The following is a 26,547-nucleotide window of genomic DNA, read 5'->3' on the forward strand; positions in this document are numbered from 1 at the left end:
TTTCGAGAGATTAGCAATATCTCACAGTATTGCCGCTCATAACCTTCAAATACTTGACTCATCCTTTAACCTCTCATCAATCTCCTGCAATCCTCAACAACAATTCTCAATTCTAAAATTAATTAAATAATCCTAAACACTACAGATTCTCATTTCTCAAATTTTATTCGTTGCCAGAGATCCGATCAAATTTTAAACTACCTACTGATTCTAGTTTCTTAAAATCACACACCATACCCATTCCGTCAACACCAGTATCTACCAATCCAAATAGATATTAAAGCACTGATTCGATAAACAGAAGCTATTAATCACCGGAATTCAATGAAATTCGAGAATGTGAATTGTGAAATGAGGAGCGCTTGAATTTTGATCAATCGATACGATTTTTACCTTCAATTGCTCGGATAGGTGCGGGAAATTAACAGGCAATGATCGGAGATTGCACTCTGGAATGATCAGAGAATGCATTCTGTCCGATTTCGCGAATGATTTGCTGGCGCCACTTATCGATCTCCGCCAGATCGCGACACTCCGATGCTAAGTAAGGGCGGCGCTGCTTAGGCGGCTTCTTCTCCTCTTTCATGGTGATGAAACAATTCAGGATGGATTGCGCTTTCTCTTCGTTGCCATGGTGGAAAAATTGGGGAGGAATTAGGTTTTTGGTGGAAGGAATAAACCCTAGATTATGAGTTGTGTGTGGGAGACTGGGAATTGCGGTTATCTTGTTTAAATTACCATTCTGCCCTTTCATAATTAATTAATCTAAAAATATTTTTTGTGTGGCAAAATCTGGACCACTAATCCACAAGATTAACGAAATGTCAACAGCTATCACATAATTGTCATTTCATTAATAATGTAGTGGAAAAAATAAAATTGTATTTGAAATCATTTTCTAAAACCCTCTCTAAAACTCTCGCTGCAAAATCTGCTGATCTTCATACAATTCTGCATTCGATTTTGCAAATCTTCAAAATTCAAACCGTAGACCTTCAAACACAATTATCTACAATGATGATCGAAGAGCAAAATCGAAGAGAATCGGCTGAAGTGCCGATTGTATCTGAATCTGCTAAAGCGCCGATCAAACTGAAATGGCATTCAAAATCGGTGGTGGTTGAAGCGACTTATTCAGGTTGATGAATTTTCAAAATCAGCATTCAACGGAGTTTGGTTGAATTTTCAAAATCGTTCATCCGAAAATTGATGAATTTTCGAACAACAGACGACTAATTCGATGGAGTTTGGTTGAATCTGAAGTTTTTAGGTTGATTTTATCGACTTTAATTGTGTTTATATGCTTTATTTTTTGATGCCTAGTCAAATTTGTTCCTAATTAGTTTTTTTTATTGCTTTTTCATCTTTAGCTTCGAGTTCAGTTCATAATCAAAGCCTAAGGTGTTATCAGATGGATTCTTCATCATATTCAGAGTCGACGTCGACGAATGTTGAAGGTATTTTGCTTTGATTTTCATTAACATAACTTTTTTTGTATTTTGTTGGTGAATTATATACTGTTGACATAAATGCAGATTTGTTGACATTCTATGTAGAATTTATTATGATATCATGTATACTCTATGTTGCTATGATGATCATTTCTTGTTTATATAAATGCAAATCCGTTGACATGGTGTATGTTACCTGTTAAATATTCTATGTAGCTATACTCTTTGTTGATATACAAAATAGTCAAAAGCCCCAACTGTGGTGTTTGTGGCTGGAGGAAGGGGTTTTGGATAGGGTTGCGAGTCCATGGTACGATGTGTGAGATGTTGGTGTTGGTGTATTGGTGCTGCATATTTTGAGATGTAGTTTTGAGATTTTGATTCTAGATTTTGGAAATTCTTTATGCTGTCAGTTAAGATATGCTAGTTGACATATTTGGATGTTAGTTTATATGCTGTTGTGTTGACACTATACTAGTTGATATGTTGTCATTTAAGATATGCTAGTTGACATTATGCTAGTTGATATGTTGTTGCATATTTTGGGATGTAGTATTGAGATTTTGATCCTAGATTTTGGAAACTCTTATGTTGTCAGTTAAGATATGCTACTTGACATTATCTGTTTCAGCTCGTTGTCATATTTTTCCATTATGTTGTAGGGATCTGTTATTCCAATTTGCAATGCCGAGTTGAGGCCTTATGAAGGCAAACATTTTCTTCACTTGAGGAGGGATTTTTCTTTTATGAAAAGTATGCTCAAGAGGCTTGTTTTGATTGTCGAAAATTTGGAAATAGGTCTAGTGGTGGTGTTGTTGTTTTTCAGTATGTTGTTTGCAACAGACAAGGTTTTCATACAGTTGATCCATTGGATGTCGATAGATGTATATCTGAGAAAGGGTATATGTCAGATGATGAAGTATCTTCAAAGAAGAAACGCAGACGTGGCACCAAAGAGAGTTGCAGAATCACTAGAGAAGCTAATGGATGCCACGAGGGAAGAGCTGCCGGACACCATCGCTGTCGTTCGATTATCTGGGATGGAGATCAGCGACTTGACAATGGAGCTCAGTTACAATGGTTCCGATTCAGAACTCTTCTGCTTCAAATCTCACAAGCTCGTGGAGGTGACGAAATAGTGCAAGGATCTGAGGCACAGTGTGCCGGCGGTGTTGGAGGTGGAGGTGGATCAGAGTGGTGGACCTAGGATACATAACGCGGCGATGGAACTGTACAGGAGAAAGGAGGAAGCCGCGAAAATCAATATCACAAGTTGTTGACAAGTTGTTGACATTTTGTTATAAGTTGTTGATATTTTGATATGCAGACTATTAACATGTGTTGTATGATCATGATGCCAGAACTTAAAATCATATGATAGATGTCAATAGAGAGAAAAATCAAATATCAACAACATTATCTCAATGTCAATAACTTGTAGTATATGTTAACAACTAAAAAACAACTCTGATTGTTGTTGATATGGCTTGTACGTGTAGTTGACATAGTATGTAACATAGTTGACATGGCTTTACGTGTAGTTAACACGATATGTACCGTAGTTGACATGACTTGTATGTGCCGTTGACACGATGTGCATCATAGTTGACATAATTATATTAGTTGTTGACATGACTAGTATATATAGTTGACATGATTTTTAATTGTAACTAACTTTAAAAACATGAATTGAAATAGTAATTATCCCCCCAGGCAGGACTGGGGCAGCCTGGACGACCTCATCGGCGAGGAGCACGGAAGCAAGCCTGACTCCAACTTGTATTGAAATGTCAACAACTTATAACCAAATGTCAACAGCTTGTATAAAGTGTGCACAACTCAGAAAACAAATCTTAAATTAAAAAATAAAATCATACAATAGACGTCGATAGAGAGCAAAATCAAATATCAACAACTAATAAGAAAATGACAATAACTTGTAGTATATGTTAACAACTAAAAAAACAACTCTGATTGTTGTTGACATGGCTTGTACGTGTAGTTGACATGACTTATAATTGTTGTTGAAATGTTTTCTATGTGTAGTTGACATGGCTTGTACGTGTAGTTGACATAATATGTAACATAGTTGAAATGGCTTGTACGTTTAGTTGACACGATATGTACCATAGTTGACATGACTTGTATGTGTCGTCAACATGATATTCATCATAGTTAACATAATTATATTAGTTGTTAACATGGCTTGTATATATAGTTGACATGATTTTTAATTGTAATTAACCTTAAAAACATAAATTGTAATTGTAATTACCCCTCCAGGTAGGACTGGGGCAGCCTGAACGACCTCCGAGGAGCACGGAAGTAAGCCTGACTCCAACTTGTATTGAAACGTCAACAACTTATAACCAAATGTCAACAGCTTATATAAAGTGCGTACAACTCAGAAAACAAATCTTCAAATTAAAAAAGAAAATCATACAATGTTGGGGTTTTGGTGCCCCTTGCACAGCGGAAGACTTGTACAAAACAAATAAATCAGACAAAGATCTATTTGACCGATTATGCGATTAATCAATTCACATGTTAAACAAATAATTGCATGCTAGAACACAAATAATTCATGCTTAGAAAATATAAATCCTAAACATGATTTCTACGGTTTAGGGTTACCGATTTTGATTCTCCAAAGAATCGACGATTGCTCGCGCCTTCTCCACGTGATGATCTTCGATACTAGACCACGGATCTTCTCTCTGGTTCCCGAACTGTATCTCGATATCAGGGTGGGCTGATCTTATCAAAATACTAGGACTCGAATAAAGAAGACAGAAGAAATCCTTCTCCAATTAGGAGAGAAATTCGAACTCCTCTAGGTAGAGGGGGACGAAAATTATGAGTAATAATAATGAATGATTTCTGTCTCCTTTATTCTCCTATTTATATTAAGTTCCTTTTGGGCCCAGACAGGGATCTATGGAAGGTTTTGGATATGGGCTCGTCCAATTAGCTTTTTACTAATTAAATTGAACCCACAATTTAATACAAGCTTATATTGGAATATTACGAGCAGCCACTACAGAAAGTAATATTGAACTCTCCCCATCCAAATCCGAAATTACAAGTAATCCGGATTTCCGTTATTTATTATTTATTTCTCGCGCTTAAGATATAAATGTCCATTAATTAATTAATGTCTGCTATGGACTTAATTAATTAACATCTTATTAATTCCAAGAGTGGACTTAGCAAGAAACATTTATTTATTATTCATAGAGTAATAAAACTCCAACTGGCCAGTTTTCCGAATAATAAAACCTTGTTCGAGCTCCTCTTGAGGACATTATCAAACGAGACTCACCTCGCGCACGTTTCAACATAATAGCAACCCTAGCACCGCTAGATATTAATCACCACTACCCAATATATCAGGATTATTGGGTTGCGAAAAACCCGCACCATTTGATAAGTCAAAGTAGTGCATAATCAATACCGTATGCTCAATGCTAACATATGTAGATTAAGAAATAGTATTTTATCAAGACCTAGTCTTTCAAGTAGATAGCATAAAGACACATCTTGCTGTTAGATCCGTTCAGTGCTATACCACACCAATGTCATCTTATTTCAGTAAGGCTTAGAAATATGCGGACTGACATTGCAACCTTTCACGATATGTAGCCAAAGCCTATCTAGGTTGTGAAATTCTTCTTTTTCTTTTGCAAAGCATTGCATAGATCTGACCGTGTTACCTTAAATTGGACGACGCCCACAACCGGTCTACTAAGCAAAAGACTTAGACTTTGTTTACTTCTTATGCATTTAAATGTTTGTAAAACATCTTTTAAATGCACAAGCAAACACAATGTAATAATAATAGTGATTCTATTCGTGCGAGACTGCTCGAATAATACTGAATCGGGTTAAAAGTGGATTGTAGAGTTTTACGTATACAAGCAAGATTCTATTCGCGCGAAACTTCCTCGAAACATGCTTTTCAGTATACCAAACCTAACATAGATGTCAATAGAGAGCAAAATCAATATCAACAACTAATAAGAAAATGTCAATAACTTGTAGTATATGTTAACAACTAAAAAACAACTCTGATTGTTGTTGACATGGCTTGTACGTGTAGTTGACATAGTGTGTAACATAGTTGACATGGCTTGTACGTGTAGTTGACACGATATGTACCATAGTTGACATGAGTAATATGTGTCGTTGACACGATGTGCATCATAGTTGACATAATTACATTAGTTGTTGACATGGTTAGTATATATACTTGACATGATTTTTAATTGTAATTAACCTTAAAAACATGAATTGTAATTGTAGTTACCCCTCCAAGTAGGACTGGGGCAGCCTGGACATCGGCAAGGAGTATGGAAGCAAGTCTGACTCCAACTTGTATTAAAATGTCAACAACTTGTATAAAGTGTCAACAACTCAAAAATAATTCTTACAATTAAAAATTAACAACTATTTTCTCTTAATTTTTTTATTTGAAACAAGTTCTGGTATCATGTTCATACAATACATGTCAATAACTTTCATATCAAATGTCAACAACTTATATAAAAATGTCAACAACTTGTATATAAAATGTCAACAGCTTGTCAACAACTTGTATATATACTTGACATGATTTTTAATTGTAATTAACCTTAAAAACATGAATTGTAATTGTAGTTACCCCTCCAGGTAGGACTGGGGCAGCCTGGACATCGGCGAGGAGTATGGAAGCAAGTCTGACTCCAACTTGTATTAAAATGTCAACAACTTGTATAAAGTGTCAACAACTCAAAAATAATTCTTACAATTAAAAATTAACAACTATTTTCTCTTAATTTTTTTATTTGAAACAAGTTCTGGTATCATGTTCATACAATACATGTCAATAACTTTCATATCAAATGTCAACAACTTATATAAAAATGTCAACAACTTGTATATAAAATGTCAACAACTTGTATATAAAATGTCAACAGCTTGTCAACAACTTGTATAAAGTGTCAACAACTCAAAAATAATTCTTGTAATTAAAAATTAACAACTATTTTATCTTAATATTTTTATTTGACACAAGTTCTGGCATAATAATCATACAACACATGTCAATAGTCCGCATATCAAATGTCAACAACTTATAGCAAAATGTCAACATCTTGTATATCAAATGTAAACAGTTTGTCAACAACTTTTATAGAGTGCCAACAACTCAAAAACAATTCTTGTAATTAAAAAATAACAACTATTTTATCTTAATTTTTTTTATTTGACACAATTTCTGGCATCATGATCATACAACACATGTCAACAGCCTGCATATCAATGTCAAGTAAAATGTCAACAGCTTGTCAACAACTTGTGATATTGATTTTCGTAGATGAGGATGAAGCTGATCACAACGACAACGACGAATTCCTCGTCGGATTGACCAAATCTGAGAAAACTAGAGAGTAAATCCCCGATTCAAGCGTCGATCGCCGCCGCAACTCCGATTCCTTCTCTCTCATGATTTTGAGCAAATCGGTGGAGAAATATTGGAGTAACAACAACAATCATATCCAACACCCGATTTGGAGCAAATCGGCGGAGAAATCAACTAGCAATGAGAGAAAGGCGATCAGCAGGACTAGATCGGCGAATTTGGAGCGGGTGCGGGGTGAGGAGGAGCGCCGCCGCGATTTGAGGCAAAGGATGAGCGAGAAGTGCAGAAAGAGAGTGGAGGAAGAGATGAGTAGCGATTTGTTTTAATTTGTTTTCAACTGAAATGACCATTATACCCTTTCATAATAAATTAATCTAAAAATATTTTTTGTGTGGCAAAATTTGGACCACTCATTTAATAAAAATGAGTGGCTAATATTGCATCTCATTTCTCAATTACCCTAAAAATCTCAATTGATCATGGACCTATATATATATATATATATCTCATTTTTCAATTATCCTAAAAATCTCAATTGATCATGGACCTATATATATATATAGGGTTGTGATCAATTGAGATTATTTAGGCTAATTGAGAAATGAGATGCAATATCAGCCCACTCATTTTTATTAAATGAGTGGTCCAGATTTTCGCCTTCGCCGCGGTGGTGAAATCGTCTCCATCGGTAAGTTTGCGCGGTCGCTGCTCGGCGCGTGCGGCAACGGCGGCGATAATCGCGGCATCGAGGTCGGGTGAGAGGTCTGCGAGGGATCGGCTGATTTTGTGCAGAAAATTCGACTGAATCCAGCGGGATCGTCGATTGCGGTGGTGAGGGCGGCGCTGCCGCTGCCGGGGCTGAATTTGGGGAATTCGTCGTTCCCGATGAAATTGAGGAGAGAGGGAACGAATTGAGGATTTACAACCACTGCGACCGGAGATGGAAGTCGGTTCTGTTCAATCACCCCGCCGATTTCGACGTGATTGTTCTCGATCCGGATCTGACGGTGAAAATCCGGCACGATTTGGAGAATTTTCTGAAATCGAAACAGTACTATCACAAGCTCGGCTGCGTTTGAAAGCGGAGCTATCTCCTCTACGGCCAATCCGGCACCGGAAAATCTAGCTTCATCGCCGCCGCGCCGAATGAAAAAGGCGCCGACTCCGTCGCCGGCGTCGGGGCCGAGCTCTACAGAGTCTTGGAGACCTTGACCGACGATGTCCTCACCAAAATGTAGGCCCCGCCCAAGGACGATTCGATCCCTGAGATCGGATCGCCCGCCGATTTGGCAGCCGCCGATAGATTTTTGTTCGGTTTCCCCACGAGATATGGCTCAATGGCGGCGCAGATGAAGGCGTTCTTCGATTCGACTGCTCAATTGTGGAAGGAGCAGAAGCTGGCTGGGAAGCCTGCCGGATTCTTTGTCAGCACCAGGACTCAAGGGGGCGGACAAAAGACCACTGCGTAAGCTTCAATTTTACTCTTGTACTCATTTATTATGATAATGTGGCTTGCTTCAATGATGTTGAAACATGAATTGGAAGATAGTTTGTTGGAGATGAATCGAATTGTTTGTGTGATGCTTTGGATTTTTCAGATTGATGTGGAAATGCGTTGCAATTGTTTTATTTATGTATACTGCAATTTTGAAAATGTTGCCTTGCTCTAACAAATGCAGATTAATGTGGTGTTTGATTCATTAGAATCTTTGTTCACTTGTAGTTACCGAATTATTGGATGGAACTTTTGGAATGACTTCTTGTATCTGTGTTTGTGAAATTTTGGAACAATAGTACTCACTAGCATCTGACTGAAAATCTGAATTATATGTAAAACATTAAGTTACTGATTCTAAATTATATGTGAAATTTTGCCTCGTTTGAAACAGTCTGACCTGCATATCTTGAGTTACTGATTCTTCCTCAGTTTATGACGCAGTTTTGCTTTAATAGCTCGCCTTTGTAATCTACAGGATCTTGATTTGAGAAAGCCTGGAGTGCGCAAGCCTACCAAAAGGATGGAGTTTGAAACAACGACTGAGGAAGTATTGCGAGAAGCTGATTTCAGGGTAAGTATATGCGCATCTGTCTAACAGTACCTTTATTTAAAGGCATAGTTCTCTGTTCAATTTATGTTGCATTATGGCATTTAGGAGATTCATTCTTCTAAAACTTTAAATACAAGTATTAACATTTTCAATAAAAGTATCTTGGCATATAAGAGTTGATATTGATTTAACTTTGATTATCTTCTGCAAATCCAATTGGCTCCACTTCTCAAAGTATGCATATGGATCATCCTTTTCATCTTTTCAAAAAATATTCACACTTTTGTTGTTAATAACCGGAAGCATTTTCCTGAGCATTATGCTCTAAACATTCTTTGGGTATCGTCTTAATGTATTTGTAAAAAGCCTTGAAGAGCTGATTCTGTACATAAAAAACAGTTCTGTTAATTCAGATTATACTATCCAAATTTTTTAACCAAATTTTGACATAAATTATATGTAAAACATTGTTGTTGACATGAATTATATGTAAAACATTATTGTTGGCATAAATAATATACGTCGTTTACATGAAAATATTTTTCGTTGACATTAATTATTTGTGAAATGTTATTGTTGACATAATAGTTGACATAAATAAAGTTTGTTGTTGACATCGTAGTTGACATAAATAAAGTTTGTTGTTGACATCGTAGTTGACATAAATAACGGTTGTTATTGACATTTGTCGTTGACATTAATTATAAGTGTTATTTTTTAGTTGTTGACATTTTAATACGAGTTGTTGACATTCGATAATCTCGGTATTGATAAGTGAATTGTAATTGTTATTTTTTAGTTGTTGACATTTTAATACGAGTTGTTGACATTCGATATTCTCGGTATTGATATGTAAATTATAAGTGTTATTTGTTAGTTGTTGACATTTCAATACGAATTGTTGACATTCGATATTCTCGATATTGATATGTGAATTATAAGTATTATTTGTTAGTTGTTGACATTTTAATACGAGTTGTTGACATTCGATATTCTCGGTATTGATATGTGAATTGTAAAGTTTATTTGTTAGTTGTTGACATTTTAATACGAGTTGTTGACATTCGATATTCTCGGTATTGATATGTGAATTATAAGTGTTATTTTTTAGTTGTTGACATTTTAATACGAGTTGTTGACATTCGATATTCTCGGTATTGATATGCGAATTGTAAGTGTTATTTGTTAGTTGTTGACATTTTAATACGAGTTGTTGACATTCGATATTCTCGGTATTGATATCTGAATTATAAGTGTTATTTTTTAGTTGTTGACATTTTAATACGAGTTGTTGACATTCGATATTCTCGGTATTGATATGTGAATTGTAAGTGTTATTTGTTAGTTGTTGACATTTTAATACGAGTTGTTGACATTCGATATTCTCGATATTGATATGTGAATTATAAGTGTTATTTTTTAGTTGTTAAAATTTTAATAAGTGTTATTTTATTGAATGTTGATGATTTGAAGATTTGAATGTTGAAGATTTGAAGATTTGAATGTTGAAGATTTGAAGATTTGAAGACTTTGCAGCTAGAGTTTTAGAGAGAATTTTAGAAAATGATTTTAAATACAATTTAATGAAAAGATAATTATACCCCGTATTGACATAATGTGATAGTTGTTGACATTAAGTTTATCTTGTGAATTAGTGGCTGAGATTGCATCTCATTTCTCAATTATGCCAAAAAATCTCATCCTAACAATACCCTAGTTGACATTATATGTGTAGTTACATGAATTATATATGTAGTTGACGTGGATTGTACACATAGTTGACATTATATGTGTGTAGTTGACATGAATTATGTGTGTGGTTGACCTTATATGTGTGTAGTTGACATAAATTGTATATGTAGTTGAAATATTAAAAAAAAATTAAAATTTTTTTTTATAAAAAAATAAAAAATAAAAATTAAAAATTAAAAAATTTAAAAAATTTAAAAATAAATTAAAAAAAATTAAAAAAAATTAAAAAAATTTAAAAAAATTAAAAAAAATTTAATAAAAAACTAAAATTAAAAATAAAAAAAATATTTATTGAATAAAATGTACCATGATATTACCATTCTTCTCTTTCATAATTAATTAATCTAAAGATATTTTCCATGTGGAAAAATCTGGACCACTCATTTAATAAAAATGAGTGGCTGATATTACATCTCATTTCTCAATTAGCATAAAAAATCTCAATTGATCACAATCCATGTCAACTACATATACAATTCATGTCAAATAGTATTTATTGAATAAAGTTATTGACATTTGATGTGTAGTTGACATGAATTATGTATGTAGTTGACAAAAAAAATGAATTTTTTTTATAAAAAAAAAAATTAAAAAAATTTAAAAAAAATAAAAAAGAAATAAAAAAGAAATAAAAAAATTAATAAAATTACAATTATGCCCCTGTGTTGACATAAACTACATGCTGTTGACATTTCACAAATATTCTGGATGAATGGCTGAGATTGCATCTCAATTATCAATTAGGTTCATAAATCTCATCCTAACAAGACCCTATATATATATATATATATATATATATATAAATAAAGCATATTATTTTACTTAGCGAAACAAAAGTGCTATATAACATCTAGAGTTAAACCATCAACCTGTTTCCAAAAGTCATTGCATATACATATATACACAACATGAACTATTCACAAAATTTACATGTTTAACACAATATTAGGAAGTTGTATAACGTCTAAGGTATGTTACACTTCCAAAATATGCCATATTTAGCAACTCTAAAAAGGATTACCCAAAAGCAAAAGCTTGGCTAAGAACTCGACTTGAGCTGTACAATAGAAGAGTTAGTCTTAATCACCTAGTCTGCAAGATGAAAAGAAGGAAGTGAGCTTCCACAATCATAGGATTAAATTTTCAGAATTAAGTAGATGTTATGAAACATATATTATTAAACAAGAAGTCATTTCAAAGCTAACATCCTCACATCCACATACATTTGTGTGATAGAAATAAACAACTAAATCATGAATTTATGGATTATCGGGTTTCGGATCGGGTTCGGGTAGTGAGATTTTTGGATTATCGGTATCGGGTAACCCGATACCCGATCAGGTATTCCCGAATTACCCAATTTTTAAATTTTTTAAATTTAATAAATTAAATGTAATTTTAAAAATCATATTTAGTGTTAGGGTAACCAAAATATTAAAATCCGTGAACTCCCCCCTGTCTCCTGCCTCTACTCTCACCTAGGCGCCTCCCTTCGCCGCCATCCACGTTTGGTGTCAAGAGGTGTTTTTGTACTGCTTTTTGTTAGATTATTTAATGTTTGAAAATAATCTTTGATTTTTTATGTGTTTAGTTTATCATGGTGCATATGTAAATTCACTGTAAGAAATTAATAATACTTAGGCAAACAAGATTAAGAAGCCTTTAAATGTAGTTTGTTACATAATTTGCAGACGGTAAACCTATGTTCTATCAACTATATCTGATTTTTCTAGATCTGAGACTAAATAACATAGCATGAATCAAACTTCTTGTATTTCAAAATAATAGTATTAACATACATGCAGAAACAATTTTAAATATTTCGTGGAATGAACGCATACTTACTCATATTTCATTCATCATCCAGTTTGCCTAATTCACTACCAATGGCTAAAATTTGCCTGAAATATATGCACAACTTCACCAATGTAATAAACTTACAAGCTTGTAGTTAATTCTCTAAAAAAAAAAAAAAATCAAAATCGGGACTGGATACCCGATTTTTCGGGGCTGGATACCCGAGTCGGGTATCCGGATTTTTCGGGACTAGATACTCGAGTCGGGTATCCGGGTACCCGAAATCAGTTTCGGGTATCAATTTTTGGGAAATTCGGGGTCGGGTACCCGAAATTTTCGGATCGGGTATCCGCGGGTATTCGATTTGACAGACCTAACTTATTCTAATTAAAACCTTATAATTTAATTTATTCAGAATTCCAAAGCATTTAAACTATTATTTTTATTTAGCTATTACTCCCTCCGTCCCGCTTTAGGAGTCCCGGTTGAGTCGGGCACATGTTTTAAGAAAAATGTGTTTGAGTGTGTAATAAATAAATATTGTAGTGGATGTTGGGACCCACTTTTAATTGATTGTCCAATAAATAAGTGTTGTAGTGGATGTTGGGATCCACTTCTAACACTTTTTATTAGTTGTAGTGGATGTTGGGACCCACTTTTAACACTTTGTAGGCATTTTTTATTAATTTATCTCAACCGGGACTCCTAAAGTGGGACGCCCAAAATTGATCAACCGGGATTCCTAAAGCGGGACGGAGGGAGTATTTTGTTAGATTCGGGTCGTTACAATTTTGATTTAATTTGTTTTAAATATATTTTCTTATTTTTTGAGTTAATAATCAATTTTTACAAAATATTCAATAGTTTTATTCATGAATTCAATAATTGTTTACTTTTTTTTTTTTTTTTTTTTTTTTTTTTTTTCTTTTCTGTATGTTAGTTATTCTTGAAGGATGTTTGTATTTCTTTTCCTCATGTCTTTCCGTTATAGTGGATCGATATATTGATATATGTGAAAGTAAAAGTACATTTTTTGAAATGTTAATAATCATATTTATACAATATTTCAATAGTTTTTATTCTTGAATTGCAAAAAATTCAACAATATTATATTTAAAAAAAAAATACTCCCTCCGTCGCAGTTTAAGAGCCACATTTTGCTATAAAAGTCCGTCCCAGTTTAAGAGTCACATTTAGAATCTTCCATATTTGGATATAAAATTTTACCCCATTATTCATCAAAATTACACTCAGATGCCATTATCTACATAAAAAAATCCAAAAAAAAAAGTCAAACCATCTCACTTTTCACCAACTCACTTCATTTATTACACACTCCACCATCTCACTTCATTTATTACACATTCCACCAATTTCTTAAAACTCGTGCCATAACTAATTGACACTCCTAAACTGGGACGGAGGGAGTATATTTTATTTTTTTCTGAAGATAATCTGACTCGTGCATAGCACGGGTGGTAAAACTAGTTAACATTAAGACAAAGTTTAAATATGAACTAACATCACTCAAGCATAGAATGATCCTCAAAATATGATTTAAAAGTGATAGTTTCATGTCAACTTCATCTTAAAAACACATAAAAACCTCACTTTGATGACCGATGCAGTATTGCTAGCATGCAGATCATTAAGGAATGTGAATTCCATATTGAAAACATTATTTTTTGGTGGATAAAATCCAATAATGTAACAAGAGAAGCTAATGAAGTTGTGAATAAGAAAATAGCAAACGAGACATATTTATAGGCAAAATATATAAAGAAAGTATTTATGTGTTGTGTAATAAATGATGCAAGTTTTTGTGTATTATTGACGTGTAACCGCCCAACACGTTCAAAAATTTTAAGAAACATGAAAAAAAATTGTCTAACGGCTGTTGCATTCTTAAATAAATAAATTCTCATAATTCTTAGAGAAATAAATTCCCATCACAAATTATTAGTACAATATTACGTTATATATGTAGTCTATTGTAATCCTAAGTTACTGGTCAAACAAAAATAAATTTCAATCAATATAATAGTAACGTGTTTATATATTATGATTAGCCTATAATAACGTGTGTGTATATTTATATATCAATGATAACCTAATTTAATAGCTTTTGTTTATTGCATTAAATTCACCTTTTAATATGTATAGATACAGATAGATAGATTGTGAAAGCTCTAAGTTGATATAAAAATGGTCAAATGAAGACAACGAAATTTGTACTCTTCTCAAGTTCTTATAATTTGATTTTTTTTTATACTTTGAAACACAATAAAATTTTCTTTTTGCTAAACTTGTATTTGTAAGAATAACATTTTATTAGTATTGATTTTATGTGAAACAAAATTTTATTATGAATAATCATTTTTAAAAGATTGCTTTTTCACAATTTCCATTTTTTGAATTTTTAGTAAACACTATAATTCTATTATGTTTCTAAAAATCAAAATTCTGACGCATGCACGATTTGCTGAGTTGTTGAAATAGTAAAGAAACTTACTCCAGAAATACTTGTAAAAGTTAAAGTTGCTAAATTTATATTATACCAGACAAAAGAATGTTTATTGTTGAAGGAATATAGATATAGAAATAGAAATAGAAATAGAATAGAAAAGAAAGGAAAAGAAAAGAAAAAAAAAGAAAAAGAAGAAAAAAAGAGGAAAATGAAAACAAATGCAATTAGAAATAGAAATAGAAATAGAAATATATGAAATTGTACAGTGTCTCTTCCTCAGACGATAGCAGTAGGGCTTCTCTCTCTCGCCCTCCGCTCAGTAAGGCGCACGTTTATAACTAACCTGCGCTCTTTTTTATCCTACGCCATTTCGTCTTACGCTTTTGCCCTAAACCATCCACCACCATTTCGTGTATGATCCCCAATTGATCGATTATCCATCGACAACACTCGGTAATCAATTCGTATTGTTTCATTCTTCTGTTTGAAATATTAGGAGTAACAATTATATGAACTATAATCAATCGATTACTGTTAGGGTTTTTATTTTCATTCACTTGTTGCTGCAGCGAGAGATCTATTCAGGGGAGACAGAGTGAGTTTGAGAGAGAGTTACTCAGAGTTAGGGTTTTGATGCGTTGGTGTGGTTTGGGAGATCCTGTGCTCGGATATGGCCAATCATGGCTCCAAGTTTGTATCCGTCAATTTCAACAAGTCCTACGGGAACCATCATTTTAATGGGGGGACTGCTGGACGGGGGCGGGCTGGGGGTGGAGGGATGTTGGTTCTATCTAGGAACCGAGGAGCTGCCCCCAAGGTTGCTCCTAAATTATCTGTTCCACCACCTTTGAATTTGCCATCATTGAGGAAAGAACATGAGAAATTTGATACCTCAGGACCCGGTGGGACGGGCGCTACTGCTGGCACTGGGACTGGATCCAGACCTTCGTCCGGGGTTGGCTGGAACAAACCTGTGGCATCTGCCACTGCATTGCCCGAGAAGGTTGATAATGGGGTTAATGGGGTGAGTGATGCAGCTGGGGCAAGTAGAGTTGGTTCTTATATGCCACCGTCTGCTCGTTCTACGGGGGTTGTTGCTTCTGTATCTCGAGAATTCTTACCGTCTGCAGAGAAAGCTATACTTTTGAAAGGTGAGGATTTCCCATCTCTGCAGGCTGCAAGGCCTGTCTCATCCGGGGCATCACAGAAACACAAGGATGGGTTAAACCAGAAGCAGAAGCAAGTCTCACATGATGAATCTACTCAGGATAAAGAAAAAAGCTATCATTTGGGTTCAATGGCTGATATGCATCCACCAGGACACTCCTTGGGAATAAATCCATCGGTGGAAAATGGTAGTGCAGTCCACATAAAGGCTGGTGGAAGGATGCCCGATCAAATTAGGAAGCAGGAACCTTTTTTGCCTGATCCACTGCCACTGGTTCGCATGAATCCAAGGTCTGATTGGGCCGATGATGAGCGTGACACGGGGCATGGGTTTGTGGAGCAGGGACGAGATATTGGATATTCAAACAGCGGAAATTATTGGGATAGAGATTTTGACTTGCCAAGGCCCAGCATTTTACCTCACAAGCCAGCTACAAATCAGAACGATAGATGGGGCCAACGAGACAATGAAACTGGGAAAATTATTTCTAGTGAAGTCTTTAAAATGGACCCATATAACAAAGATATGAGAACACCTAGTCGGGAAGGTAAGGAAGTCAACAGATGGAGAACATCTCTTCCTAAAGATGGGGTTAGCGAAATTGGAAATCATACAGTTGATATTGGTGCAAGAATGACCGATAATAATATGGCACCTTATTATGGAGGAGACACTGCACCTTATTATGGAGGAGACACTGTTCAAGATGGCAGCAAGGATTCTGCATTTGGGAGGAGGGCCATGGGACTTGTAGGACAGCAGATGCAACGAAATAGTTCAAGTGATTCGTATAATAACAGAGGGGCAGATCGTAATTCTCGGGATCGCCATGTCTTTGACCAACCTAATAGGTATAAAGCTGATATATTTCAGAATAATGCATTGTCCAGACCCTTTATTGCATCTATTGGGAGAAGGCCTCCTATAGCTGACCCCATACAGGAAAAGCGGTTTTCAAATAGTGATAGACCCCACTCAGATGATATATTCGCGAGAGACTACATTTCTTCAGGATTTGATGAAAGAGATCTCTTCTCAGATGGTCTTGTTGGGGTAGTTAAGAGGAAAAAAGATGCCGCCAAATCTACTCATTTTCATGATCCTATTCGAGAATCGTTTGAGGCAGAACTTGAAAGAGTCCAGAAAATGCAAGAGCTTGAGAGACAGAGGATCGTTGAAGAGCAAGAAAGAGCCTTGGAGCAAACTCGAAGGGAAGAGGAGGAGAGACTGAGAAGAATTAGGGAAGAGGAGGAAAGGCTGCGAAAGCTGGATGAAGAATCCCGTGTAGCTGCATGGAGGGCAGAACAGGAGCAACTTGAGGCTGTTCAAAAAGCTGAAGAGCTGAGAATTGCCAGGGAAGAAGAGAAGAAAAGAATTCAGTTAGAAGAAGAGAGGAGGAAACAGTCTGCGAGACAGATGCTTCAAGAATTGGAAGATAAGATGGCCAAAAGGCAGGCTGAAACTGTAAAGGTTGATGCTTCTGGACCTAAAACAACCGTTGATGAGAAACTAAATGCAGCTGTAAAAGAAGATCTTGTATCTAGGAATGAAGACTTGGAAACCTGGGAAGACGGTGAGAGAATGGTGGAAAATGTTATGAATTCAGGTTCATTTAATTCATCAGCTAATGTCAAACCTGCTGAGATCAGCTATCCTCCCAGAGAAAGTTCTTCAAACTTAATTAACCGAGGAAAACCTATTAATTCATGGAAAAGGGATTCTCTGGAATATGATGGCAGCTTCCCTTCACCTCAATCAGATCAAGAAACTGGTCATTACAGTCCTTGGCAGGATGCAGTTGTTGGTGGCAGAACAGGTTCACGAAGAGAGTTCCATGGTGGACCTGGCTTCATGCCTTCTAGGTCTTACGGAGTGCAAGACTCTTACTCAGATGATTTTGGATATCAAAAAGAACAAAGATGGAATCTTTCTGGCAATGCTGACTCTTATGGAAAACTCAGGGAGATGGATTTCGATTTTCAGGATATTGGAGATGGATATGGAGACGGTGGATGGGGGCAGGGACGCACTAGAAGTGGTGCTCATCCTCCTTACCCAGAGCGTTTATATCCTCATTCTGATGCAACTGAATTTAACTCGTACGGGAGATCTAGGTACTCTGTCAGACAGCCTCGTGTCCCTCCCCCTCCTTCACTTTCTTCAATTCAGAAGACTAATCTTAGAGGAGTCAGTGAACACTCTGGTTCTTCAGCGTTTGTAGATGACAGCATTCATTATACTCATGCTTCAGGAACTGAATCTGGCAAGGAGTCAGATTATTATGGCACTAATCAAGGAGGTCCTCGGCCATCTGAGATTTTTGGAAGACCGTTAGAAAGTAATTCCTCTGAACGTCAGAAATTGAACATTGGACCGAGGTGTGACTCACAATCTTCACTCTCTGTTTCCAGCCCCCCAACTTCTCCACCTCATCTATCCCAGGATGAGTTGGATGCATCTGGAGATTCTCTTGTAACATCTGCTGTAGCAGAAGGGGACAACAATTTAGTTACAGGGACAGAATCTGATACTCACAATGGTGACTCTGGACATAATGCAATGGTGATTGTGCAAGATTCTGTTTCAACTATTGAGGATGAAGAATGGACTCCTGAAAATGAAGATGTGATGCAGCAGCAAGAGGAATATGATGAGGATGAAGATAGTTTTAGAGAAGAGGAGGAAGTGCTTGATAGGAATGTTGAGAATCTTGAGCTGAACCAGAAGTTTGAGGTACGGGAACTTGAGCAAAGAGACTCACCTCATGTGATGGACAATGTAGTCTTAGGTTTTGATGAGGGTGTTGAAGTTGAAATACCAAGTGATGATGTTGAGAAAAGTATAGGGCATCAAGAAAAATCATTGGGGATGAATGATGGTCCTGTGAGCATGGTTGAAGAAAGAGTCATCATTGATAGGTTTCCATCTGATGAACAAAATCTTCTGACTGCAGAAGATTGTCACGGGACAAGTGCTGATAGCTCGTCTTGGAAGGTACTGGATACATCAGCTTTGCCAGGTTCTGTTGGTCAACTTGTTGGTGCAACCTGCACAGCAGCATCAGCCGATATCTTAGATGGTGCTGATTCCTCAGGTAGCATCTGTCTAGCTCCCCAGCCAACTGTACTTTCCTCGACAGTTGATGTTTCAGCTGTGACAAGTCAGCCTATCGTGTCATCTGTATCTTCTACTGGAATTCAGGGTGATTTACCAATCAAGCTCCAGTTTGGGCTGTTTTCTGGTCCTTCTTTGATTCCTTCTCCAGTGCCTGCTATACAGATTGGATCCATACAGATGCCCCTTCATATCCATCCTTCTGTTGGTCCATCCATTACTCATATGCATCCATCACAGCCTCCAATATTCCAATTTGGTCAGCTGCGATATACTTCTCCTATCTCGCAGGGAATTTTGCCAATATCCCCTCAATCAATGTCTTTTGTTCCGCCTAACATGCTGGGCCATTTTAATCTAAATCAGGATGTTTTAAGCTCTGGAAATCACAAGGATGCTCAAGATGCTTCCACGCAGAACATAAGCAAGGACGAGACACCATCTGTTTTAGTGAATGGTCAGCCAAGATCTGTTTCTGCGTCATCTGTGCAATCTAATGGTGGGCTTCTGTTGAGTGTAGATACAGTTTCAAATGCAGGCAATCATAATGAGAATTCTGCTGTCCATACATCTACTTCTGGAGCCTCTGGGCCCTGTGATGGAAAATTTATGTCAAACTCAAGCTCACATGCTGAAGAGAAAGGGCAGCTTCGTGCTACTTCAAGGAACTATCCACCACCATCGAAGGCAAGGGGATCTGACAGACAGTCCCATCATGCACATCCAATGTCGCAGTCTGCTAATGTTGACAGGAATTATGGCGTAAGAGGGGCAGGTGCATTGTCTGGTGGCAGGGGGAGAAGATTTGCTTATGCAGTTAAAAGTTCTAACACAAGATCATTGGTCCAGGATCATGATATGCTTGCAGATTCAAATGGGTTTCACAGGAGACCTCGAAGATCCGTCCAACGAACTGAATTCCGGATTCGTGAAAACAATGACAGAAGACCAGCACCTGCAGTGGCTTCTTCTAGTGCTTTCACTAGAAGTGGGGCCAAGAGGGGTAGCATGTCTAATAGAAGTATGAAGCACACTGAGTCCTTGGCATCTGGAAGGACGATATCTTCGGAGGTTGATTCTGGAGATAGGGAAGCAAAAGTAGTGGCGAAAGATTATTCGAGTAGGAGCCAGAATATCTCGAACCCTGGTGAAGCAAATCTGAGGAGAAATGCTTCTGAGGAGGATGTAGATGCTCCATTACAAAGTGGTGTTGTACGTGTTTTTAAACAACCTGGCATTGAAGCCCCTAGTGATGAGGACGATTTCATTGAAGTCAGATCCAAAAGGCAAATGCTAAATGATCGGCGTGAACAAAGGGGAAAGGAGATAAAAGCAAAATCATGGACCACCAAGGTAATATTAATGATTGCAGAAGAAGCTCCTAGTACATGTTTGGCAATTTTGTGTTGGTATCTGTTTCTTCTCTTGAACTTGCATTTTTCTCTGCATCATCTGTGCTAATTACATCTTTTTTTTTTTATCATATCAGCCACCACGTAAACCACGCCACTCCAGACAAAAGGATGTAGTCTCAAGAAGCAATAATAAATTCCCAGTACCATTGGGCGGTGAAGGAACAGTTGATCCTCAATTGGCCTTTTCTGAGAGCTCTCACTTTGGAACTGGAGGATCAACCGCATTTTCTTCTACAGCTTCTCAGTCTCCAATTGGCACTCCTCCTGTTAATTCTGAAGCTCGTACTATCAAGTACATCTCCTAAGCAAAAATGTCAGTTTTGGTATTTTGTATTAGCAAAGTAACTAATATATTCTTCAACTTGTGCGTCTATATGCAGGCCTTCACAATCCGATTCTGTATCTGTCGTCTCTAACAGTGGAAAAGAATGTGAACCTGGCCTTTTTGACAGCAAAAATATGGTATATGATCATACTGGATTAGTAATTGGTCTTTATAAAAATAAAATAAAAATTATGACCATGGTATGTGCTAGTGATTATTGGTTCTTATACTCCTAAGAGGCAGTCGTATTTCCAGTTCATCTGACACCCTATGTTTCTGCGATTGCATAATTTCTGACAGTCTAAGGGAAAAATCAAAACTAGTTAACTTTAACCAGAGCCAGGTTTTCATCCTTAGGAATATGCATTTGTGATTGACAATGGTATGCGATAACATTTAGTGGTTCATATCTTCCTAAAAGGTAGCTATATATCCAATCCCAGAAATAGCTTGAGTTTTAGTGATCGCATTATTTCTGTTAATTGAAAATCAAAATGAAAATTACTTAACAATTTGATTTTAATGGACCTTTCTATTTTTCAGCAAATGCTTGGAACTATTAGTTTGCTCAGCTATATCTTGTGTTAATCCATTAATTTTATGATAGGTTATGTCTCTAAGCCAGACACAAATTGACGAGGCTATGAAACCTGCTCGGTTTGATTCACACATTTCTGCTGTTGGAGGTCATTCAAACCCAATTAGTGGCCAAGTTTTGCCACCATCATCTATTTTGACAAAGGACAAAACATTTTCTTCTGGTGCAAGTCCAATCAATTCATTGCTTGCTGGAGAGAAAATTCAATTTGGTAAATTTTCTGCCACAATGAACTTTACATATGCCGAGATATTCCTCTTGAAAAACTTACGATTTTCTTTTCCCCCTTTTCCTGTTGTCAGGTGCTGTTACATCTCCAACAATTATTCCTCCTAGTATCCGTGTTGTATCACAAGGGATTGGTGCTCCAGGTTCCAATCGATCTGATGTGCAAGTATCCCGCAACTTTCATGTAGCAGAGAAAGAAAACATACTTTTCTTTGAAAAGGAGAAGAACCCGAGTGACTCTTGCATTCCACTACGAGATTCTGAGGCTGAAGCAGAAGCAGCTGCTTCTGCTGCTGCTGCTGCTGCTATCAGCAGTGATGAGATAGTTGGGACTGGCTTAAGTTCCGTCAATGACACAAAGAATTTTGGTTGTGCTTCTGTTGACAGCTTTACGACAGGTAGCTCTAATTACAGTAATCAAGAGGGTGGAGAATATTATGCGTGGCTTTGCATCGTAGTATAATTCCTTATCCTTCTTTTTGCAGGTGTGCTTGGAGATCAGCAGATGACAAGTCAATCACTGGGTGAGGAGTTGCTAAGTGTTTCTCTTCCGGCAGATCTGTCAATTGAGACAACACCAATCTCTTTATGGCCACCATTGCCAAGTCCTCAAAGTTCTACTGGCCAGATGCTTTCTCATTTCCCTGTAGGTCCTTCCCACTTCCCCTTTTATGAGGTGAACCCTCTGTTGGGGGGTCCAATTTTTGCATTCAATCCACATGATGAATCTTCTGGTACACAATCACAACCTCCAAAGACTACAACATCCAGTTCTGCTCCTCTTGGTAACTGGCAGCAATGCCATTCTGGTGTGGACTCGTTCTATGGTACTCCGGCTGGATATTCTGGTCCGTTCATTGGTCCTCCTGGAGGCATACCTGGGGTTCAGGGGCCTCCACATATGGTTGTCTATAATCATTTTGCTCCTGTTGGACAATATGGGCATGTAGGTTTGAGTTTTATGGGTACCACCTATATCCCATCTGGGAAGCAAGCTGATTGGAAAAATAATGGTTCGTCTACTGCAATGCATATTGGTGAGGGAGACATTAATAGTGTGAATGTGACTGCTGTGCAGCGAAGTGCTCCCATTACAGCTCCCATTCAGCATCTTGCCCCAGGATCTCCACTCTTGCCTATGCCCCCACCATTGCCCTTGTTTGATGCATCACCATTTCCGGTAAGAGCTTCTTGATTAATTATATCCTTTTCTGAAGTTTATTTGCTTGACAAAATGTGTTATATCCGTGGACAGTTTATTATTTTCAAAGTTCCTTCACATTTTCTCCTGGTTGGATTGTTAATTGGTGAATAATTGTATTCGAAATTTGAATGGGATTGTTCTCTTTATTTCTTCAAGCATATGAAATGCATGTCAAAATCTTTCATTATATCTTGAAAAATGTGGTAATTTTATTTTCAGACTCCCCCTGATTTGCCTGTCCATGCTCGATGGGGGCACATTCCTGCTTCTCCACTACACCCAGTCTCTGTTTCTCGACCATTGCAGCCACAAATGGAAGGTGCATTGCCTCCTCAAGCCAGCCACAGACACTCAATTGACCAATCATTAACTGCCAATCGGTTCACGGAGTCTTGCACTCCTACATTATCAGGTGACACTGGCCCAACTTTCTCTACTGCTGCAGATACAAATGGTGTCCCATTTCATGCTGAATTGGGATTGGTAGATTCAGTGAGATCCAACACGGCTTCATCAGGGCAGACTCCAGTTCTGAGCATGTCTGCAAGTGCAAATGCTGAATCTGAGAAGATCGATACAATTGAGAGTGAGAAACGATACAATAATGCAAGATCTGTGAAGAGTCAATTCTCAAATAAGAGTTTGCCCACCCAACAAGGTAATACCACTGGTCGTTATTATCAAAGAGGCCACACATCACAAAGGAACAATACAGGAAATGAATTGCCTCACCGTAGGATGGGTTTCCATGGAAGGGGCGGTGTGGATAGAAATTTGCCTGCTGTAAGGATGAAACAGATCTACGTGGCTAAACAGACCACAACTGGAAATCCGTATACATGAGCCAGCCAGGCGATTGCGATTTATGGATGTTAGAAGTGCATTTTCTATGACTGACACCCGATTTTGGGGGTACACGAACCCTGCAGTTTTGGAGCTATATAGTAAACATTTTTTTGATCACTTGGAGCCTATCTGTTGTGTCGTTGTTTGGCAGAGATCCATTCTAAATCGAGCAGTGAAGTTCCTTTCCTCCATCGTGCTTCTAGTAAAGAAATCATGTTTGTGTCCCTGCCATTCGACACGTTTAAGTCTCATTTTTAACTTCTTAAATGATGTATTGGCTTATTCTCTTTAGTTAGTAGTATATGTTTAAAGTGGTATGATAATCGTCAGGTATGATGCTGTGGTTTTAGTAAGAAATATTATCACATGTTAGTATATTATTTATAATCAAAATTTACTAATCGCATTTATAAGAGCGCGCTAATTATCATTTTTTAGATTATTGTAATGATATTGTTGGTAAACAATGAATGATTTGATCAAGAACTTTAGGAAAGAAGATATGGAACAAAAGTGTATGGATTGACAGAAAGTAAAAGTTTATTTCTTGAGAAATGAATGAATCTTTTGCAGCAGATTGTGGCTTTACATATCAATTTACACAAGAATTCGTAACTCACTAACTAAAGAAAAGTTTGTTATAACTGTCACCAACCTTAGCTAAATAATCCCTCCATAATCTATCAAATCTCCATGTTGGAAAATTGATTTGCATCATTAGACAGAATAAACGTTCATAAACTTTAAACAATAATCGAACTTCTCCTCGCCCAAAGGCTTTGTTAACCTATAAGAGGGATTATGAGTTGTGTGTATTTTCTCATCGTTCACATTACCTTTTGCAATTTCATCTTGGATGAAATGCAATCTTACATTGATATGTTTTCACCGTTTATGGAACATTTAGTGCTTGGCAAGACAATTGCTCCATTGTTATCACAATATACTGTTACAACTCCTTGATCTATTTTAAATATGCTGCTAAACCCCTCTGCCATTTGCTTTCCTTCACCGCTGATGTCAAGGCCATGTATTTATCCTCCATGGTGGACAATGTTACTATGTATGGACCCCAGACTTCCAAGAAATTACAAATCCTTAAAGAGTGAAAACATAGCCAGTCTGAGATCTTCTTGTGTCCGCATTAATAGCATAATCTGAGTCACAGTAGCCAACTATGGCATCTCCCTTTCTACTTGCTTCATATCTGTACAATATCCCAAGGCCTCCAGTCCTCTGAGATACCTCAAAATACACTTAAATGCATTCCAATGTTTTTTCCCATGGTTCATCATGTATCTGGTTGTAGCACGAATAGCATAGGCTAAGTGAGACCTGATGCAAATCATCATATACATAATGCTTTCAACTCTATTTGAGTATGAAATCAAACTCATCTCCTTTCTTTCCTTATCTAACTTTGGCCCCTTGATCACTGGATAACTTCAAATGTTGAGCCAAGGGAGTTTCAGTTGTCTTCATAGTTTTCACATTGAACTTCTTTATGATTATATTGATGTAATCAGTCTGAAACAACCAAAGTTTAAACTCTTCCCTGTCCCTTATTATATCCATGCCCAATATCCTGTTGGCCAGATCTTTCATCTCAAAGTCGGCCTTCAATTGTTCCTTGACATTCCTGATTTCAGCAACATCAACCTCTGTTCCAGCAATCAACATATCGCCCACGTATAGCAACACATACACATCAGAAGCCCCCTTCTGCCTTTTGATATATACACAATTATCAAATTTGATCTCTTCAATCCGTGCTTGCTCATGCTTTCACCAAATTTCTTGTACCACTGTCTACAGCTTTGTTTTAGGCTGTATATGCTCTGTTTCAGCATACAAACTTTGTTCTCAGAGCCAGACACTTCAAATCCATTTGGTTTAGCCATGTAAATGGTTTCTTCTAAATCTGCATTTTCAAGAGGGCAGTCTTGACTTCAAGCTACTCCAAAAACAATCTCTTTGTACAACAACGACAAACAACATTCTAATGGGAGTGTGTTTCACCACATGAGAGAATACCCCATTGAATTCCACTCCCTCCTCCTTAGTGAAATCGAGCTACCAGTCTGGCTTTGAATTCAACTTCTAATGTCCACCATTTTCAGTCTTTTTCTTATATATCCATTTGCAGCTGATGGCTCTCCTCATATCATCCTTATCAATGATGCACTTTTTATTAGCACTATAAATACATTCAAGTATACAGTGTAGAAATAGTATAGCTAAAGGTCAGTACTGGATATCGATCATGGGAAAAAAATCACAGACTGGCTATCTTCTACTAAAACTCAATTACTATCTGGAGAAACCGAAAGATTTTGGGAATTTTTGAAAACAGAAAATAATTGAAATCGATAAACAACTGATTGCAAATAAATTACGGAGATAAAAGTATAGAGATAAGGGAATTCCAGGGATGTGCGTTCACAGTTATAGTTATACAAATTCCAACTGCAATACCCTAGCACAATTAATACTTTGTTAGGACGAGTCATCTAGCTTATGCTCATTCGATGCAAACGTTGCTTACAAACATTGGGGTTGTCAATCCAAAATATGTAACTCCTAAAAGCTCCTATGACCCTTGAAAAGTCCTCATTCTCAAATAACAGTGCCATTTTAAGGGAAGCTAACTGTAGTGTCTACTAATTGGATCTAACTAGCCAACCTCCTCTCACGATTATGTGGCAAGTTATATTAAATCATCCATAATTGTGTCAC

At 36.8% G+C, this 26,547-nt stretch overlaps 1 protein-coding gene across 2 annotated transcripts; it reads left to right on the forward strand.

Moving 5' to 3' along the window:
• Positions 1-15,182: 15,182 nt before the first annotated feature.
• Positions 15,183-24,221, forward strand: LOC125195816. Of its 2 annotated transcripts, none has more exons than XM_048094062.1 (8): positions 15,183-15,366; positions 15,483-20,548; positions 20,685-20,902; positions 20,991-21,072; positions 21,543-21,744; positions 21,836-22,159; positions 22,247-22,941; positions 23,185-24,221. In XM_048094062.1, exons 2-8 carry the CDS (start codon positions 15,584-15,586, stop codon positions 23,806-23,808), a joined length of 7,110 nt encoding a protein of 2,369 aa, XP_047950019.1. In that variant the 5' UTR covers positions 15,183-15,366; positions 15,483-15,583; the 3' UTR covers positions 23,809-24,221. The 2 variants fall into 2 exon arrangements, with proteins under 2 accessions (XP_047950019.1, XP_047950020.1); XM_048094063.1 differs by having other exon boundaries at positions 23,272-24,221.
• The last annotated feature ends 2,326 nt before the right edge of the window (positions 24,222-26,547 follow it).

The sequence above is a fragment of the Salvia hispanica genome, chromosome 6 (assembly GCF_023119035.1).
Source record: "Salvia hispanica cultivar TCC Black 2014 chromosome 6, UniMelb_Shisp_WGS_1.0, whole genome shotgun sequence".
Classification (NCBI taxonomy): domain Eukaryota; kingdom Viridiplantae; phylum Streptophyta; class Magnoliopsida; order Lamiales; family Lamiaceae; genus Salvia; species Salvia hispanica.

Coding starts and splice junctions, on each gene's coding strand:
- LOC125195816 (XM_048094062.1), top strand. CDS start 15,584: ATGGCCAATCATGGCTCCAAGTTTGTATCCGTCAATTTCAACAAGTCC. Junction 20,549..20,684: donor CAAAATCATGGACCACCAAG/GTAATATTAATG, acceptor TTATCATATCAG/CCACCACGTAAACCACGCCA. Junction 21,073..21,542: donor TTTTTGACAGCAAAAATATG/GTATATGATCAT, acceptor ATTTTATGATAG/GTTATGTCTCTAAGCCAGAC.